Source organism: Haliotis cracherodii, unplaced genomic scaffold, assembly GCF_022045235.1.
Source record: "Haliotis cracherodii isolate W230 unplaced genomic scaffold, xgHalCrac1.p SCAF_1, whole genome shotgun sequence".
Taxonomy (NCBI): Eukaryota; Metazoa; Mollusca; class Gastropoda; order Lepetellida; family Haliotidae; genus Haliotis; species Haliotis cracherodii.
The window spans coordinates 81,378,484-81,400,442 of NW_027266264.1; the positions used below are offsets into that span (position 1 = coordinate 81,378,484).

Here is a 21,959-nt window from a genome sequence, read left to right on the forward strand (position 1 = left end):
CTACACCCACTTCCCCCACGATGACACAGACACGCACACCCCTACACCCCACTTCCCCTATACTGACACAGACTCACACCCGCCTACACCCCACTTCCCCCACAATGACACAGACACGCACACCCCTACACCCCACTTCCCCCACAATGACACAGACACGCACACCCCTACACCCCACTTCCCCTATACTGACACAGACTCACACCCGCCTACACCCCACTTCCCCCACAATGACACAGACACGCACACCCCTACACCCCACTTCCCCCACAATGACACAGACACGCACACCCCTACATCCCACTTCCCCCATACTGATACAGACTCAAACCCGCCTACACCCCACTTCCCCCACAATGACACAGACACGCACACCCCTAAATCCCACGTCCCCCACAATGACACAGACACGCACACCCCTACATCCCATTTCCCCAATACTGACACAGAGTCACACACCCATAACCCACTTCCCCCACAATGACACAGACACGCCCACACCCCTACATCCCACTTCCCCCATACTGACACAGACTCACACCCGCCTACACCCCACTTCCCCCACAATGACACAGACACGCACACCCCTACATCCCACTTCCCCCACAATGACACAGACACGCCCACACCCCTACATCTCACTTCCTCCAAACTGACACAGACTCACACCCGCCTACACCCCACTTCCCCCACATTGACACAGACACGCACACCCCTAAATCCCACGTCCCCCACAATGACACAGACACGCACACCCCTACACCCCACTTCCCCCACAATGACACAGACACGCACACCCCTACACCCCACTTCCCCAATACTGACACAGACTCACACCCGCCTACACCCACTTCCCCCACAATGACACAGACACGCACACCCCTACACCCCACTTCCCCTACACTGACACAGACTCACACCCGCCTACACCCCAATTCCCCCACAATGACACAGACACGCACACCCCTACACCCCACTTCCCCCACAATGACACAGACACGCACACCCCTACACCCCACTTCCCCTATACTGACACAGACTCACACCCGCCTACACCCCACTTCCCCCACAATGACACAGACACGCACACCCCTACACCCCACTTCCCCCACAATGACACAGACACGCACACCCCTACATCCCACTTCCCCCATACTGACACAGACTCAAACCCGCCTACACCCCACTTCCCCCACAATGACACAGACACGCACACCCCTACATCCCATTTCCCCAATACTGACACAGAGTCACACACCCATAACCCACTTCCCCCACAATGACACAGACACGCCCACACCCCTACATCCCACTTCCCCCATACTGACACAGACTCACACCCGCCTACACCCCACTTCCCCCACAATGACACAGACACGCACACCCCTACATCCCACTTCCCCCACAATGACACAGACACGCCCACACCCCTACATCTCACTTCCTCCAAACTGACACAGACTCACACCCGCCTACACCCCACTTCCCCCACAATGACACAGACACGCACACCCCTACACCCCACTTCCCCCACAATGACACAGACACGCACACCCGCCTACACCCCACTTCCCCAATACTGACACAGACTCACACCCGCCTACACCCACTTCCCCCACAATGACACAGACACGCACACCCCTACACCCACTTCCCCCACAATGACACAGACACGCACACCCCTACACCCCAATTCCCCTATACTGACACAGACTCACACCCGCCTACACCCCACTTCCCCCATACTGACACAGACACGCACACCCCTACACCCCACTTCCCCCACAATGACACAGACACGCACACCCGCCTACACCCCACTTCCCCTATACTGACACAGACTCACACCCGCCTACACCCCACTTCCCCCACAATGACACAGACACGCACATCCCCATAACCCACTTCCCCTATAATGACACAGACTCACACCCGCCTACACCCCACTTCCCCCACAATGACACAGACACGCACACCCCTACACCCACTTCCCCTATACTGACACAGACTCACACCCGCCTACACCCCACTTCCCCCACAATGACACAGACACGCACATCCCCATAACCCACTTCCCCTATAATGACACAGACTCACACCCGCCTACACCCCACTTCCCCCACAATGACACAGACACGCACACCCCTACACCCCCCCCCCCCCCCCCCCCCCAATTACACAGACTCACAACCGCCTACACCCCACTTCCCCCATACTGACACAGACACGAACCCGCCTACACCCCACTTCCCCCACAATGACACAGACACGCACACCCCTACATCCCACTTCCCCCACAATGACACAGACACGCCCACACCGCTACACCCCACTTCCCCCATACTGACACAGACTCACACCCGCCTACACCCCACTTCCCCCACCATGACACAGACACGCAGACACCCATAACCCACTTCCCCTATAATGACACACCCGCCTTTTTCGAATATAAGTGATACACGTAGATATTCGTGATGTAAAAGTCAGTTTATAAGGCGGACCAAACATATGGCATAGGTGTCTTCATGAGATGTAATACATGCATACACGGGGAAATCATATCGCCCCTTGGTTTTGGTTTAGGTTTTAAATATCGCCCCTTGGTTTGGGTTTAGGTTTTAAATATCGCCCCTTGGTTTGGGTTTAGGTTTTAAATATCAGAAAGAAACCTCGGACGTGCTTTGTCCTTCATATACAGATTCCATGCCTAAACATACGCCTTATTAAATCACGAACAATACATGCGTCGACCCTGCTCGTGCCATTCTCCTAATTACACCATATTGACGAACGAGACGACGAGGACCACAGCGTGTGTCAGCATTGCGTTAGGAGTGGGTTAATGAAAAGCACTTGACGGTTTGACCACATCTTGACTGATTAATTAAAGGCATTGTGTTATGATCACAAATCAAGTGTCGTGCCACCCTGAAACAGACAAATGTCAACAACTGTATCTGCGTGAATGAAGAGTGTATATGTATACAAATGGTTATACTCAGATTTAATTAATGTATTTGAAGCGAAGGATTTGGTGTTTGAAACACGTTTCATTACCTCTCCGAAATACAATGCAATGAGTGCCGATACAGTCCAATCGACCTGCAAACTGACACGTTTTAAATTCAAGACCACGACGTGTTTTTTCTTTGTTTGCAAGATGTTAAATACAAGTCATCACAAGTAATTTGTTTATAATGCAAACACTTAAGAAAATATATGCTACGAACATTTTTAAAGCAAACGTTAAATCGAACACGCCAAACACAGTTGCGTTTGTAAATACCAGAGGCACACCCAGTTCAGCTGCAGAATCGTGTATACTTTGCATCAAAAACACGCTACACCTATTATACATTAGTCCAAGAGTTCATATATTCAAGCACTGACTCCATGTTCATTTACAGTAAAACAAGAAGAAAACTAGATGAAAATGTTATATTTTTTCTGTATTCTTCATTTAATGGAAAACATATTTTGTATTAATAGAGGATTGGGAAGGGTATGTTATTGTTGGTGATGTTGTTGGTAATGCTATTGTTGTTGTTGTTGGTGGTGTTTTTGTTGGAAGATTTAGATACCTGAAAGTCTCAATTTGTCAGTATAAACGAAAACCTTCCGAATATGTTCTTTATTTCAATGATATTCCTTGTGATGAGGGCGGTCGGGTAGCCCAGCGGTTAAAGCGTTCGCTCGACACGCAGAAGACCCGGGTTCGATTCCTGACATGGTACAATGTGTGAAGCCCACTTCTGGTGTCCCCCGCCGTGATATTGCTGGAATATTGCTAAAAGCGTCATAAAACCATACTCACTCACTTGTGATAATTAAATATATTTAAATTTAGTGAAATAAATAAATAAAATATTAGTATCAAAATAAAAATAGTGGCGTGGTGCACGTCTTACTCAGCACGGTAATAACATGATCAGTTCATCATTTCAAAGACGCAATCGATTAATACAAGAACTTTGATCAATGGGCGCCTCTAATCCTTACTATTGCTGCGACTATAGATATATTTCGCTATCACTTTGTAAACTCCTCGAACGACCTATTTCCAAAGAAAGCATACCCACTTTCTTGGTTTTAACCCGCTTTCTGAATAACAGTTCAGAACAGAACAGTTTAATTGTCTTCAAACCACCTGCGGTGGTACAAAAGAGGTTAAAAAATAACCATGTACACATACATTATTGATGTATGACAAGATGACAGGAAGCAAGTCATGCATGGATTATCATATATTTTCTGTTTTGTGTTTTCTTAAAGCCTTAAATATTTCATCGACAAATCTCGACAGTTTCTTAAGATCTCTAGCGTTTTGACAGGTCAATAAGACCGTTTGTTCTGGTAGGTCTATATTTTAACAGAACCTGGCATCTAAACAAATAATGGAATTCGCCTGCACGTGAAGGAGAGATGCACAGTTCACATACACGATCTTCTTTCTTTACATAATTCAAGCGACCGGTTTCAGTTGGTAAACTATGGTTACATGTTCTGAATTTTAAGATTGTGATATAGATATATTTTGTCAATAAAAGCTATCTTTCACATATTGGCGTCTCCATCAGATACTTATAAATTATTTATTTACAGGAAATTATTTATTCAGCATTGACTATGGCAACAAAAGACACCTTAAAAGAGGCAATGATATTGCTTTGTGAAGTTGCAAAGATGGATATAGTTTATACACACATTTATATTTTAAATACAAGTTATTACTTAAATAATGATAAGAGATCATTTGATATTTTCAAACTATCAGCGCTAAGATAAAGTACAAATAAATTCATGTCACAAAACTGTAGAATTGTACCATGAGTGCTTATTTGATGATGACGAGTATTAGTTTGATATAGTTTTTATAGTTCGAGTGATTTTCACCCCTTCATATTTACGTTCCACCTCTTAAACCTAATTTCCTTAATAGAGAAATCCCGAGAATCAACGGATTTCTCCGACTGAAACCATGGTTGATATAATGTCGCTAGATCTTTGCATTATTTGCAGTTTTAATTGCACCAAATACACGTTCAGAATAGCCAGTGAAATCCTGGCTCAGAATGAAATGCAACAACAAAAACGTGACGTCATCGTAATGGTTTAATTTCAAGAGAGTTAATTACATTTTTAAGGAATTTTAATCAATTTGAAACAAGGCGAATTTGTAGTTAGGGAAACATTTTATCGTCTCCTCTCTTTAGTACGAGTACAATTATTAGAGGGTGTGGCATCTGTCACCCTCCTCACCGTTAGGTAATTTCCCCACGTTACGGTTTGGTTCACGGATGTTAACCCGAACAACTATTAATGGTTAGAATTTATGTGGATCCCTTAACTGTCCTTCATAAATGTATTTTATTTAATGTTTATGGACAGTATCTCAATAAAGACATGTCGAGGTTGAAAGTCAGACAGGTTTCTGTCATTATCAAATTAACCCAGCGGTTATATGAAACTGTTTCGGAATTATTGTTATAAAAGTCAATTAATAGATGATACTTTCTTCTACGTAGATTATAATATCATATACGTAGATGACTTGCGTTAAACCAGCGGTTGTTTTCTCCAAAATTGCATGTTAAAACACATACTGTACTCATAGCATATACTTGTCTGTTTTTCCAGACATCACTTCGGGCTTTCCTCCCACATTAAGCTCACGTGCCGCGATATAACTTGAATACTGTAAAAAGCGGCGTTGTCACATGTATAACTTAAATAAATAGAGAAGAGTGAAATAGAACCGATGTTCAGTTTCGATGACTTGATGTATGAAGTATGTCAGTTGTAAATATGTCAGTACAGAGTACTCAAGTTCCATGATTTGCATACGGAACAATATCAGGCTTAGACGTTCGGGTCAAGGGAGTAGCTCTTGTGTGTCCGAGGAAGGGAGAGGCTGACAGCTCTTTCCAAATCATTTCCTTATAGAATATACCCTGATGATATTTTACCATAAATCCTGTCTACCCAAATGGCCTACAGTTTTTCGTTACCAAAAAAGGTTATTTTCCAAAATATACAAACAACCGCACGTAATTTATCCCGAGCAAATGTTGTAGATATTTTTGTATATAATAAACTCATTCTAAATAGTTGAATGTACATATAAATTGAACAGTAACATTTTAAATAATTGAATGTACATCAATGTAAATATCTCTGTATATAGTGAATAAATAGTACTGAATGATGTCAAGTAAAGTAATTGGTCTAATAAACATACAGCATAGCCTATGTTTATTTAAATCTACAGCTTAGTGTTATGTTTATGTAAACCTACATCATATCAAGTCACTGTAAGGCATTTAGAAGTGATACACAAAAGGAAGAGAATTTATGGATGTCAACTTCTTTAGTATGAGGAACACAACGTTTCGGTGCATATGCTTACTCCTTCCTACATTATATCCTATGTTTATTTAATGCTATATAATAACCTATGTTATTTAAACATACATTATATCCCATGTTTATTTAAACCTTCATAACGTCCTGTGTTTATTTAAACCAACAACATATTTAATGTGTATTTTCCACGCGGCATGAAAATACTATATGCCTTGTTCTGACTTTAATCTGATAAGGGTTTAATATTTATCAATAACTATTCGGAACCCCGTGCGACATTTCTCAAAAGTACCAGTTATAGAGATTCTTTACATAAACAGGATAATTAACATTTAGGAGCGAAGTATTTCTCACTTGCTGTAACTGCGGGAGATATTTTGTTTTGATCAGAATTTATGTTACATACTTAGTCATTCCCTAACGAGCGCGAGTTTTCATTGCAATTTTATTCAAAGAGAAGATGTTACGGCTTACGGATATTTCATATAAGAAATATGAATGTGCATATACATTTAAACGTTAAGAAATGATAATATTAACAAATAGATGAAAGCATAAACAAATTCGTCTCGACATGCAAGCTTGTCTTCTGACGTGTGTCATTCTTTCTCATTATCACCTGCCAGGCACCGCGCGTGACAAACACGAACGACACATCCCCTCCTTTGACCAATCACAGACGTCCAATTGACTATAAATAAACGTGAGCGATCTCACTTGTCATATCGAGCTCCATCTGTACACAGTGAACATTTGATCACTCATCAATCCTATCTTGACAATCGGAACAAACACTCGGGTGTTTATCTTTGAACTGAATCATCTCCGCCATGATCAACTTCAGCATAGACTTCATCACTGGCCAAAATACAACAGGTCGCAAGGAAGACAACTCCTTCAGCGAGGAGGAGGGTAGCGTCCCATCCCCACTCTCCAGCGACGACGGAGGCGCCCACTGCTCCAGCTCCCCCCTCGACAAGGATACGACGGTTGGCCCAACAGTGAGAGACCGTCGACCTGGAGTCAAGCCGACACATTCCTACATCGCTCTTATCTCCATGGCAATCCTCAGCACTGAGGGTAAGAAGATGTTGTTGAGTGACATCTACAGCTACATCATGGACAACTTCCCCTACTACAACAACAAGGACAAGGCATGGAGGAACAGCATCAGGCACAACCTCTCCCTCAACGAGTGTTTCGTCAAGAGTGGCCGGGCCGACAACGGAAAGGGCAACTATTGGTCCATACATCCAGCATGTATCGACGACTTCTCCCGCGGTGACTTCAGACGCCGTCAAGCCCGTCGTCGTGCCAGAAAGAATAGTCTGAGCCGTGACACGTGCGTGAGTAACCTACCACTCAGCTACAGATACAACCTCGGTTACGTCCCGATGACTCCCTCTACTGTTGGGACGCCTACCTACCGGCCGTGCTACAGCCCTCCGTCCCCTGTGTATGCCACCCAGACAAGCTTCTACTGTCCACCAGTATCTACCGGGGTCACCCAAGGATTGTACGCACCCTACCAGTCACAGCCCTCCGTCTACAGCTCCCCTGCCCCCACCCCCGGACTTGCAGTGTCCTCATCTTGGGGGTGCGACTTATACAGAAGCAAAGACTTCACGCACACTCCCGTGCCTTATACGGAGTAAATGAAATGTCATTTAGACTCAATCGGACGATGATTAACAATTATTTACCCTGAGCGGGCGTTGCGATCTAAGACGATGAAGTGAAAGGTGCATTGCATGACGCGAGAAAGATAATCGATGTTCGGGGTGTTGTTCTTACATTCTAGTGCCTGTGTTGTGAGAACGGTGAGTGTGTAACACCTCTTTGTTTTGTAGTTATATTGTATTTATATTGTTACCTCATTATTGAAGATTTTTATTACTAAGAATGGAGTGTCTTCGTCCAAGCATGTAAATAAAATATTGAAGGAAAACACATCTGGCACTGTCATTTTTCATGTTTCAAAGGCATAGGTTTTCTAACCTTGTGCGTCTAATTGTTTGCACCTTCCGATTGACGTATTGTAATTGACGTAGTGACGAGTCGGTGAGGTTTTTTCTATCAATATCCCAGCACATATCATGGTGGGGACAATATGGGCTTCACATTTTGTAACCATGTGGAATCAAACTTGGGACTTCAGTGTGGCGAACGAATGCTTTAACCAGTAACCTACCCCGTTCCTTAAAGTAGGAACTAACCTCGGTGAGAATGGTGACTTTCATTTTTCTTATACATATTGAGTTTAGAGTTTAGTTGAACTGTGATTTAGCGTCGTGTTCAAGATAACTGCACTTATTTAGCGACACACTTACTCTGCATACTTCCTCGGAGCCGCCATGTCCTTGTTTTCTCCCCTTAATGCCGAACGCCAGGCAGGGTAACAGCAAGTACCACCTTTTAACGTCTTTTGGTATGAAGCGAACGGGAATCGAACACCTACCTTTCGCTCTGAGGTCAGAGGCTCTAGCCGCTAGACCACGGAGGAGGTCTGTTGAACTAATTTATTATATGATTAAAAATATTGGCAGTTGTTTTTTTACGTTGATGGACTAAACAGGGGGTAAATATTACTTATTTTGACTTGTACCATATGTTCCCGTGTTTTCTCAGGTGAACAACTGACTTGCTTTTGCATGTGTTTGTGACGGGTGCCACCGGTGGGGAAGGATACGCCCACCTTTTCGCGAACACCTGGTATCATTGCTATTTGATAGAGATTCATAAACACATGCTCATGATATAGTCGGAATCGTACAATCGACTCTGCTTAATGCCGATATTTCTAGTAGATATGGAAAGGGTTTTGTCGCTTTATTAACACAACGTAGGGCATCTTTGACAGGAACAATAACTAAAAAATAAGTAAGAAAAATATATTATTGTAATGGTGTTATGATTTCCGGCAAAACAAGCACATCACCACAAGTTGTTAACTTTTGAAAAATAATGCCGACAAACATTCACTGAATTTGTTATAGCCTTACACCCCGTGCTGGACACAATCACGATCGAATCTACCCAAACACTGCTCATGAAGCAGTATGACACGGTACGTCTCGGAGACCCCATCTTACAACACAATGGGCCGCATCACATCGCGGCTACACATTTTGCTGTTTATGCAACATTTAGATCATGTTGAAAGTTAGCTGTGGAGAGGGCACCAGGTGTTCACGTCTCCAGATATGAATCAGTTTTATTATCCTTACATTTTATATATCTGGTTGTGAACTCAATATGTTTTGAGTAATCTCACCAGGTCAATGGTTTGGAGACATAGGTTTGGAAACGATGTTATCATGAACATTATTTTGAATGAAATCAGCATCTTCTGATAGTTTATTGTTAAGAATACACAGACTTGGTCCCCTCTCTACTTTACTGAAATTGATAAGGAGACAGTTGATGTTATGGCCACTAATAGTTGAAGATTTTAAACAGCAATTCATAATGAAACATATAAGTGATCTGTATATAAGAATGAAATATGTACCTCTCTGCTTGATGACACCATCAACAATTTGTTGCCTTGTATATTCCCGTTTGTTGGGATTCCTATACTTCGATATACTGTCGTAACTGAGTCCTGGGGTTAACTGAACCCTATTACAGTTACCTAACGTACACTCTTCAAAATAAGAAACGCACAGGTAGATTTTTAGTAAATGTATTGTACCTAATAAAGTCGATATATTTGATTTAATATCATAGATACAAATAGCATATACGTAGATAACTTGAGTTAAACTAGCGGTTGGTTTCTCCTAAATTGCATGTTAATACACATACTGTACTTATAGCATATACTTGACTGTTTTTCCTCGGGGTGGTCGGGTAGCCTAGTGGTTAAAGCGTTCGCTCGTCACGCCGAAGACCTGGGTTCGAATCCCGACATGGGTACAATGTGTGAAGCCCATTTCTGGTGTCCCCCGCCGTGATATTGCTGGAATATTGCTAAAAGCGACGTAAAACCGAACTCACTCACTCACTCACTGTTTTTCCAGGCATCACTTCGGGCTTACTTCCCACATTAAGCTCACATGCCGTGATATAACTGGAATACTGTAAAAAGCGGCGTTAAACCCAACTCACTCACTCACTGTTTTTCCAGATGAAATGCACGTTACCATGTTATCACATGTATAACTTAATATAACAAGAAAAGAGTGAAATAGAACCGATGTTCAGTTTCGATGACTTGATGTATGAAGTATGTCAGTTGTAAATATGTCAGTACAGAGTACTCAAGTTCCATGATTTGCATACGGAACAATATCAGGCTTTAACGTTCGGGTCAAGGGAGTAGCTCTTGTGTGTCCGAGGAAGGGAGAGGCTGACAGCTCTTTCCAAATCATTTCCTTATAGAATATACCCTGATGTGTTGTTACCATAAATCCTGTCAACCCAAATGGCCTACAGTTTTGATTAACCAAAAATGGTTCATTTTCCAAAATATACAAACAACCGCACGTAATTTATCCCGAGCAATAATGTAAATATTTTTGTATATAATAAAAACTCATTCTTAATAGTTGAATGTACATATATATTGAACAGTAACATTTTAAATAATTGAATGTACATCAATGTAAATATCTCTGTATATAGTGAATAAATAGTACTGAATGATGTCAAGTAAAGTAAATGGTCTAATAAACCTACAGCATAGCCTATGTTTATTTAAATCTACAGCTTAGTGTTATGTTTATTTAAACCTTCATAATGTGCTGTGTTTATTTAACCCATCAACATATTTAATGTGTATTTTCCACGCGGCATGAAAATACTATATGCCTTGTTCTGACTTTAATCTGATAAGGGTTTAATATTTATCAATAACTATTAGGAACCCCGTGCGACATGTTCCCAAAAGTACCAGTTATAGAGATTCTTTACATAAACAGGATAATTAACATCTAGAAGCGAAGTATTTCTCACTTGCTGTAACTGCGGGAGATATTTTGTTTTGATCAGAATTTCTGTTGTCACGCTTAGTCATTCCCCAACCATCTTACAACACAATGGGCCGCATCACATCGCGGCTACACATTTTGCTGTTTATGCAACATTTAGATCATGTTGAAAGTTAGTTGTGGAGAGGGCACCAGGTGTTCACGTCTCCAGATATGAATCAGTTTTATTATCCTTACATTTTATATATCTGGTTGTGAACTCAATATGTTTTGAGTAATCTCACCAGGTCAATGGTTTGGAGACATAGGTTTGGAAACGATGTTATCATGAACATTATTTTGAATGAAATCAGCATCTTCTGATAGTTTATTGTTAAGAATACACAGACTTGGTCCCCTCTCTACTTTACTGAAATTGATAAGGAGACAGTTGATGTTATGGCCACTAATAGTTGAAGATTTTAAACAGCAATTCATAATGAAACATATAAGTGATCTGTATATGAGAATCAAATTTATACCTCTCTGCTTGATGACACCATCAACAATTTGTTGCCTTGTATATTCCCGTTTGTTGGGATTCCTATACTTCGATATACTGTCGTAACTGAGTCCTGGGGTTAACTGAACCCTATTACAGTTACCTAACGTACACTCTTCAAAATAAGAAACGCACAGGTAGATTTTTAGTAAATGTACTGTACCTAATAAAGTCGATATATTTGATTTAATAAAGTCGATATAGATCGATAGTCACATGTTGTCGTTGAACAATGGCATTGAAAACTGTTCATTGTCATGTCACATAAGGCCACAAGGTTGCGCTGAACTCAGTATCACGTGTGGCTCTGCATCTCCTCGGCACTGACTGGATAAGTGTACGAATTCTGTCCTCCGGACTTCTGCGTCATTCTGCTTGGAACGCGTTGGCATGTTGCGTGAGCGTCTGCGGCGTGTTTTGACGTTGACGTACACGTCAATCGAGTTCATCCCAGAGGTGTTCGATTGGGTTGAGATCTGGAGATCTCGACGGCCAGGGCATGACGTTGATGTTGGTGTTATGAAGGTAGTCATAACACGGTAGTGACACGAGCTGTGCGCAGTGGAGCATTGTCCTGTTGAAATAGCTCCCTCTGGCGGTCAATGATTGGAAGAATGTGAGGTTGAAGAACGTGATTCATGTTGCTAGCGATTTGCTGTCAAAATTTCCCCGAACCACAACCAAGCCAGATCTCGCGGTGTAGGATATGGCCCCAAAAACCATGACACTACCGCCACCGAAATTGTCGAATTCACGTACACATTGTGGGACAAAACGCTCATTTCGACGACGAAAAACACGTTGTCTTCCATGTCGCCGGTAAAGAAGAAATCGTGATTCATAGCTAAACCACACTCCAGTTTCTCAAATTCCAAGGCTGTAAGGTATGGCACCAACGCCAGCGTCGCTGTCGATGGATCTGTTGCAAAACAGGGACGATAACTGTACTGTCTTCCGAGTTGGATTCCAGCCTCGCGAAGATAGTCCCTGACAGTCTGGTCCGATATCCTCCTCAAACCAGGGATGCGTCCTGCAGTCTCCGCAGCTGTGACGTTGGAGGAACAGTCGTATGTAGCGATCTCGTCCAGGGGTGGTAACTAAAATAAAAATACAGAAAACTATTTCCACCGCGGTGGAAATAGTTTTCTGTATTTTCAATTAGTTTTTGACCTTTTCGTTTTTGTTTTTGACATTTTCATTTTAGTTTTTGACATTTTCGCTTCATTCTTCGGCAATTCAACATCTTCTTTATACATGATTTATCACATATTTGTATGACAAAGCGTGTTAATTTGCAAAAGGTAACGATAACAGTAAGTGAAATATATAATATTGAAAAACAGACTCCATGTCCTTTCATAATACATTCATAGATTCTATCATAATTTTAGAACAATTTCACGAAGCATTTCTAAATAAATTAAAAAAATATGAAGACCGCCATGGTTGCGTATTGATTATAGATTTGTAATTGTTTAATTATTTACAGCTGTTTACAGGTTTTAAAATTTTGTGTTATATTTTTATATTTAGTAGATCTAGTTATTCTTTCCACAATGATTGTATGTATGGACACTAAATATTGGTCAATGCATCATAATAATTTAGTGTACAAACTTCAATTATTATCTTTAGTTTCAAGATATTTTATTCTACAATAATTATCTTTCACTCTGAACATCAATTATGTGAATAAGTAACTATTTGATGTCATTTAATTTTAGTATTCTATGAATAATAAATAAATCGATCAGATCCTTAACATATACATACTAAACTCATATGGACATTCATCTTGTGCATTAAGTGGTTTGTTTTCAAATAAAACAATTCCAAAATATATTTGTAATAGGAATGTGATACATTAATTACTTGTAACAGTACATGAAATTTTTGCTTGTTTAATCACAAGCACCAGGTGGCACATAAGCTGGTGAGTTAGCCATATGTTTATAAGAAAATGCTATCTTTTGAAAAAAGTTCTGTTCTGTTGGAGAAACGTACACGGAAATATCCTACCTTATGCATGTATTTGTTCTGTGTTCTCACCGATGAAACAATGCGTAATTAGTCTGGCAGCACTTTCCAGGTTTGTTGCAATATGCTCGGATGTCTGACAGTGAGCCTCGTGTCCCTAAAGGAACATAAACCATTATGGACTGTGGTCAACAGGTTTTCGTGTATCAGTCAGTGAGATGTATAAAAAGATTTAACATAAATGCAGACCATCACCAGCTTTGGATCTGACATCCTTGATCTTTTGATGGGTTTCAGAATATCCAGTCAGAAAGGGTCCTTATCATGTTCTGTTTGTCTCAGTCTTCTGGTTGGAATGAAAAGAAATGTGCCCGTGTACACGTTTACCCTTGCCAGATGTATTTTTTTTCTGTCAACCACGCCCCATGACTTTAGTTCACCTTATGTGGTCTATTTTACACATACAGCTACTGCTTCCAACCTGTTTTTCCTTTGTATGCAACCACAGTATCACAACTTCCTCAGCTAGTGTGTATAAAAGTTGCCCTGTCATCATGAAACAAGAACTTTAAAGGAAAGTCATATTTTCAATCAAAAACATATTTGTCTTTCCTTGAATACGCTTTGGTTAAGTGCCAGAAATTGTCAGTGTCACATTAAAAAAAAAGATTTTCATAAGGACCATTCTTTGATAGACCTTAGTCAAACCATGTGACAAGTTAGGTAGAATTATAACTTTAAAAGCCCTCATTTCTGAGGTATCAATATTTTTCACATTTTTAAGGATCAATTTCAAGGATCACATTCATAATCATTTTATGATCATAACTAAATGAAATATGTCAATATGTGTTCTGCTCATCTACATGAAAACATAGATATAATTATAGATCTATTGTCTTAAACTGGGCGGCAAAAGAAAGTATAGGTCGAGTTCCATGATCGATAAAAAAAATAACAAGAAGAGGTTTTGTTGTGAATTATAATATAATCTAGGGAGGGGTAACAAATGATTGATCAACCACAGTTTGAATGAAATTGTGCAATCACAGGTAATGTAAGCTCAAGGTAAACAATTGTGGGGTAAGAAATTTCATTTTCAAAAGTTGTCTGAAATGTCACCAAAAAAATGTCAGACACACTACAAGTTCATTGTCGATACAGTTGCCTTCAATAGCGTGTATGACCTCCAGCTGCCTCAATGCATGCTGTGATACGCCGCCTCATCGATGACGTCAGTCTTCTGATGACGTGGACTGGAATCCGTTGCCACTCGTCTCTCAGGGCCTGCTGCAATTCTTGTCTGTTGACGGGAGGCTGATGGCGTGCTCTAATTATATGTCTGTCAAGTTGGTCCCACAGATGTTCAATAGGATATATCGGGTGTGTGGGCAGACCAGGGCAAAACGTCAACGTTCTGCTGGTTTAGAAAGTTCCGAGTCAGTCTTGCAGTATGGGGCCTGACATTGTCGAGTTGAAACAATGTCCCCTGCTGTTGGTTTTGTAAGAACGGAAGCACAACTGGCTGCAATACTTGGTCTCTGTACTGCACAGCGTTCAGGTGTCCCTGTATAATCACCAAATCAGTCTTCTGATCTCCACAAATACCATCCCACACCATGACACCTCCTCCGCCGAATGGATGGACCTCTCGAATACACGCCGAAGCCAAACGTTCCCCTCTGTGTCGATAAACTCGTTCTCTGCCGTCATTTCGAAACAAGTTAAACCGACTTTCATCAGTAAACAGCACTCGACGCCAATTTCTCACTTGCCAGCGTCGAACCTGCCTCGCCCATCGCAGTCTTAGGCGTCGATGTTGAGCAGTCAGTACCATTCCTCGGAAAGTACGATACGCTCGGATTCCAGCAGCACGAAGTCGACGTAGTACTGTACGTTGGCTAATGGGATGTCCCAACGCTGTTGCTGCCGTCGCCATCGCCGTTACGAATCTGTTTCGCAGTAGAATGAGCCGTATCTGACCGTCTTCCAGTGGTGTTGTCACTCGGGGTCGTCCGGTTCTAGGCCTGTCCTGTGTCCTCCCTGTCTGCCTTAACCGTTGAATCAGCCTGGCTACTGTCAATGGTGTACAACCAAACCTTCTGGCAATTTGGACCTGTGTTGCCCCCATTTCGGCCATACCGATGGCTCTCTCTCTCTCTCTGCTCCCGTGACAGTCGTGGCATTTCTTTTGTGTGCTTTCATCACGTGTGGTTATACCTTGCGGACAAACGCATTTATACAGCTAACATGCACGTGCAGTTTATGCCATAGGCGGAAAACCTGTTTCACCATTTTTTTTGTCACCGCACGAGCGCCGTCAAAGGTGGCGCGTACGGGTGAGGTGTTTTTTTGGTACCTGTTCCTGGGCAGTCATATTCCCAATACCCACTTTCCACTAGTTATCGCTGTTTTTAGGAAAATTACAAATTTCTGGCCTATACTTTCTTTTGCCGCTTAGTTTATTTTCTTAGGTACAAATTCACAAAGTATTTTGGGTACAATTTAATTTGTTTTTGGTACAAAATCACACACATAGCCTAAATATATTTACACCCTCCATCCAGTTATCGTGTACCAATTTTTTAATCGGTTCAGAGGACGTGAGGTTCTCAGAAAAAGTTTTCAACATTTTTAATATTCTAAATTGTTCTTTTTGTAATGTTAGACCAATAACAATATAATATTGGTATTATTATGCCATATGAATATGTTATATGTTTTTCGGGATTAAGCGACGGTAGTTTGATAAACTTTTGCATATTTTGCCTCGATGTGTTAGAAGCGGTTAGATAAAATTGCAAGAATCTTGATTGCTTTTCGTAATATGCATTATTTTTCTACTGAATGGTTTACCTATAATGTATATAAGTTCAGGTTTTGCGTATCAAATTTTTTTTTTAAATTTTCGCAGCGTTTGTTGACTTTGTTCAACCAAACAAATCGCGAGTTAGGCCACGCCCAAACGTATTTCTTACGTTGGTCGGATTGTCAACAACAGGTCAATGTCAGAAAGTTTATCAAACGAAATAAATTGCAAACTCGATAAAAATGAGATTCTTTTACAAAGATATATACAACCATGATACTAATTATAGAAACTTAAGTTAGATGTAAGTGGTTATAATAGTATTACGAGATCACGATGCATGTGGAGTTGTTTGCCAAAAGTCAACAATATCTTGTAGTTGTGTGCCGAGAAGTTTGGACGAAACATTTTAACTCAGGATATTTTCTTTTTGAGGTAGATAAATTACTGAAAGTTTTGATATTGAACAAGCTCAGCATTTATGCGCGCCATACGTAATTTAAATGTTACGCAAAGCCTTCTTGGTAAAAAGATATGGCGAGTTTTATTTTGGGGTGTCGTTATGCTATACGCCTGTCGGATAGGTTCGACATCAGATGCACGGGAAGTGACACCTCTGTCGAATGGGTTCGACGTTAGCGTGCAGAGCTTTACTTGAGTGTTCAGGGAAAATATTTGCTAAGATAATGTGTAAACGTTTTAACGATTGGGCAGATCAAGATAGGTTTTTAGTACCCGAGAAGGCTGGCTTTAGAAAAGGATTTTGAACATCTGATGTGTATGTTATCAATGCTTTTAGTGAAAAAAATACTTAATGTTACATAAAAGTAGATTCTATTGTGCATTCATAGATCTTAAGTCAGAGTACGATTCAGTGTGTAGGACAAGTTTATTTTACAAACTCTGGATCGGTAATGTTAATGGTTCAATATTTAGAATACTTAAAAATATGCATGAAAATGTTAAACCTTGTTTATTTTTTAATGGTGGCTATACAGATTTTTCGATTACCAGTTAGGTGTACGACGGGGATGTGAGTTATCTACCTTTCTGTTTTCATTCTTTGTAAATGACATTGTTGATTTTCTTAATTCAGACGGGCAACGTAATATCCAATTAGGAATGATTGAACTTTATATTCTAATGATTGCAGATGATGTGGTCTTATCCAACAGTACAATCGTGGGGTTGCAAAAGACGCCTTTACAAAATGAAGATTTGTTGACATAAATGGAAATTGTCTGTTAATATGAGCAAAAGTAAAGTTATTGTCTTTCGACGTAGTGGTCGTCTTCGAAGATAGAAACAGTTTTGGTTTGGCACTGACATTATAGAAATTGTTCCTACTTGTAAATATTTAGGTGTTCACCCTTCAACATTCGGTAGTTTGTACTTTACACAAAAGACACTAGCACTACAAGCGACGAAATTTCTTGCCGCTTTAAAATCAGGTTCAAAAGATTTTATGAAACTTCCTTATTATGTACTTTTACAGATATTTGATGTCAAAATACTACCTATTCTTCTCTACTGCTCAGAGATGTGGGGCTTTCATCCGTCTCAAGATTTTATTAATGTACATGATAGATTCTGTAAGAATATTTTACAAGATGGGAGATTTGTCCCCAATATAGTTGATCGTGGTGAGCTACGGCATTACTCACTTAAAGTCAATCAACACGTTCGTATTGTCAAATATTGGCTCCGACTTGTATCTAAAAAAACTAATAAAATCCTCAGTCATGCTTATTCATGTCAATACAACCTGGCAGAAAAGGGAGTAAGTTGCTGGGCACTAAAAGTAAAACAACTTCTTTATTCACATGGTTTTTGCCATGTTTGGGATACTCAAGGAGTAATTGGTTATATTGATAACTCTAAAATAAGATGTATTGATATAGATAACCAACAGTAGTCTAGTAGTTTAAGAACTTACTCAAAACTTTCTTTTTATTCTTGTATTAAGCAATATTATGTATTTGAAAATTATCTAGATGTGTGTTTACAATGTCCATATTATGACAGTTCGAGTCATAACGTTTTACCTTATTATTTTTACACAAATGTAACTTTTGATAAATTTGTAACTCTGTACATCTAAAACCCCATGCACAATTAATGCTTGAGCTAAATTTATATTTCTTGCTTTTAAAAAGCGTAATAATTTTCTCATGCTTTTAAAAAGCGTAATAACTTTCTCATGCTTTTAAAAAGCGTAATGAAAAAGGGCAACGATGAAGAATCTGGTGAGATGCCTGAACATATGTCTGAGTGAGTGAGTTTGGTTTTACGCCGCTTTTAGCAATATTTTAGCAATCTCACGGCGGGGGCACCAGCTATGGGCTTCACACTTTGTATCCATGTCGGGAATCGAACCCGGCGTGACGAGCGAACGCTTTAACCACTAGGCTACCCGACCGCCCGGAACATATGTCTGAAGAAAAGGGGGACAACAATGACGGACCAATAGAAGAAAAGGAAGAAGATGAAGGCGACAAAGAAGAACTTCATGAAATTCCTTTTGCAGGTAACAGTGTTAGATATGACAAGGCGAGTGGAGGGAGATCACACAACGAGCAATCAAGAAAACGCTGTTTATTTTAGAATTCAATACAAACTTAGAACAGAATATGATAAGATATCCTCCATTTCTGGCGTTACAAGCAAAATGGCGCAGAATTCTGCAGGACAGAATTCGTACACTTATCTAGTTAGTGCCGCGGAGATGCAGAGTCGTGATTGCTGCCCGGGGCGGTCACACGAGATACTGAGTTCAGCGCAACCTTGTGGCCTTATGTGACATGACAATGAATTTTTTCAATGTCTTTGTACAACGACCACATGTGACTATCGAGCTCCAAAATTTCATATTTGTATCTATGATATTAAATTAAAAATATCGACTTTATTAGGTACAATATATTTACTAAAAATCTACCTGTGCGTTTCTTTTTGGAAGAGTGTAACTATTTCTCAGAGTGAGTTTTCCGTGGCAATCAAGGGTATACGGAAGAATAAATCACCTGGCCCTGATGGGCTAACAGTTGAATTTTATTTGAAGGTTTGGGACATTTTATGTCCCTTCTTCATACAAGTTGTCGATTGTATACACAAAGAAAGCTTTCACGTACCATGAAAAAGATTTTAATTAGTTTGTTTTATCAAAGGAATGTGGCAAAAGAGACATTAATTGGAGATTTCATAATTTCATGGACTAAAATTCACTATACTGATATAAAAAGTTCTGTTAAACGTAATGGTCATTTGACGCTCATTTAACCTTAACTCTTGGTGTTCATCAGTGAGATCCAATGAGCTCTATGCTGTACGTTTTGGTATAGGGGACACTGAATCTACTGTACATGAAGGTAAGAATAATCCCGATATTCATGGAATCAGTATCAACAATGATATTTATTCTTTGATGTGTCAACATGCTGATGACACTACATTCACTGTCTCAGATGTCGGATCTGTCGAAGAAACATTTAGTTTTGTTGTTGGGTGAAAATACTGTTCAATCAACATCCCGGTTAAAATTAAGAAAGATTGTGTAGAAATATTAGGCATGTATTTTAGCAAGGATACAGCAATGTGTGAAACATTAATTTGGGGAAAGAAAATAGACAAAATACAACCGTTGTTACAGTCATGGTAATTTAGACAGCTTACCCTACAGGGTAGAGCAATTGTAATAAACACCCTTACGAGTTCTCTCTTGTAGTATGCGTTCACTATAATTCCTGTACCTGGGCTTAGAATAGATTTACTCAAATGTTTAGTAAATGTTTGTGGCACAATAAAACTGCTAAAATAGCATTAGATACCTGTATTGGTGTTTGTTTAGATGGTGGTTTGAATATACCACATTTGTGTTGTAACAATATACACTGAGACTTAAATTGCTGAGGGCTTTTGTTAATTCCCAGCTTAGATTTTATGCTGAGCTATAATATAATAATATACCCCTTGAAGAGAGAGTATGTTTTAATTGTAAAGATGTTGTGTAAAAGGAAGCACATGTACTTTTATAGTGCCCCCTATATAAAAATGTTACTAAAAATATGTTAGTTTTATGTTCAACGTTATATGCCAATTTTTATGATATGTCTGATGTTGATCAGTTAGCTTTTTATTATGTCATGCCCATATATTTTTTAAGTTACTGCCAAAACCTGCATGGATGTCTTAGATGTTAGAAAATTACGTTTATATACATCTTAAATTTTTATAAATATTTTATGCTATTTACCCTTTTTACTAACGTATATATATTTATTCCATATTTTATGTCTGTGTATCATTTTACGTTCTATAGTCTCTCATAATCCCATACGGGATGGCTCATCACATGTATTTTGTTAAGTGACCTGTATATATATTTATTTGTATGAGGTGAGACATGAAATAAATTTACCTTTACCTTTACCTTACCTATAATCTGCGTGGATTGAAATTACTGGCAGGAAAATACCTTTGCTTTAAAATGTAGATGATATTATGAATCAACTACTTTTCAAAAATCCATTAATTACCTTCAATGGAAGAACGCCACTATGTTTCAATCGTTTATTTCAAGTGGACGTTTTTGTATTAGAAACATATTTGTTTTGACGTTATTGTAAACATTTGACATGATACTTTACCCGAAATTGTCATTAGCACTATACAACAATACTATACAATCATTTAATACGCGCTTCCATCAGAATTGGAAAATATAATTTTATCTGATGTTGGCAAAAGACATTCCCTTCTGTGCTATTTATGGCCAGGGCGTGTCAGTTGAAGTTTTTGCAGCTAAATTTTGCTACGATATTTTCAGAACAAAACACTTTAAACTAGCCAATAGGTACGTGTATGTTTCATACTTGCTCTGGATCACTGGGGATACGTTTCCGTTTAGGTTGAGATGTCGAAGCCATCTTAGAGTTGTCCCTGGTTGTATAAGATGTTGGTCTCAGTCACAACAGTTCAACCTGAAAAGACATATAATAAGGGTGGTGACATTGTTACAAGGTGGGACATTTCCATATATATTAACTTGGGTATTCTGTAAGAGAACCTTAAGTATGTACAACTGTTACGGACTGTATGACCGATTCAAAATACTTTAAAAAGCATAGTCTGGAATGTAAGTCGCAACTTTGAAACTGGTACCCAAAGCTTAGGAAAGATGCTTTCTAAGTGGCTAACGTCGACTTCCTGTTGATCATTTCATTGGTAGGTCATAGTTCGCGAAAGGTTGTTCTGACGTGACCTGTAATGGGATGTCCTCGTCGATAGCGAGAACTTGTATCTGATTTTAATAAGATTGAGGTAGTCTAAGCATGTG

At 39.9% G+C, this 21,959-nt stretch overlaps 1 protein-coding gene across 1 annotated transcript; it reads left to right on the forward strand.

The window, feature by feature from the left end:
- Nucleotides 1-7,196: 7,196 nt before the first annotated feature.
- LOC139469677 (forkhead box protein D5-C-like) lies at nt 7,197-8,021 on the forward strand. Its single transcript, XM_071251919.1, has one exon. It carries the CDS (start codon nt 7,197-7,199, stop codon nt 8,019-8,021), a length of 825 nt encoding a protein of 274 aa, XP_071108020.1.
- Nucleotides 8,022-21,959: the final 13,938 nt, after the last annotated feature.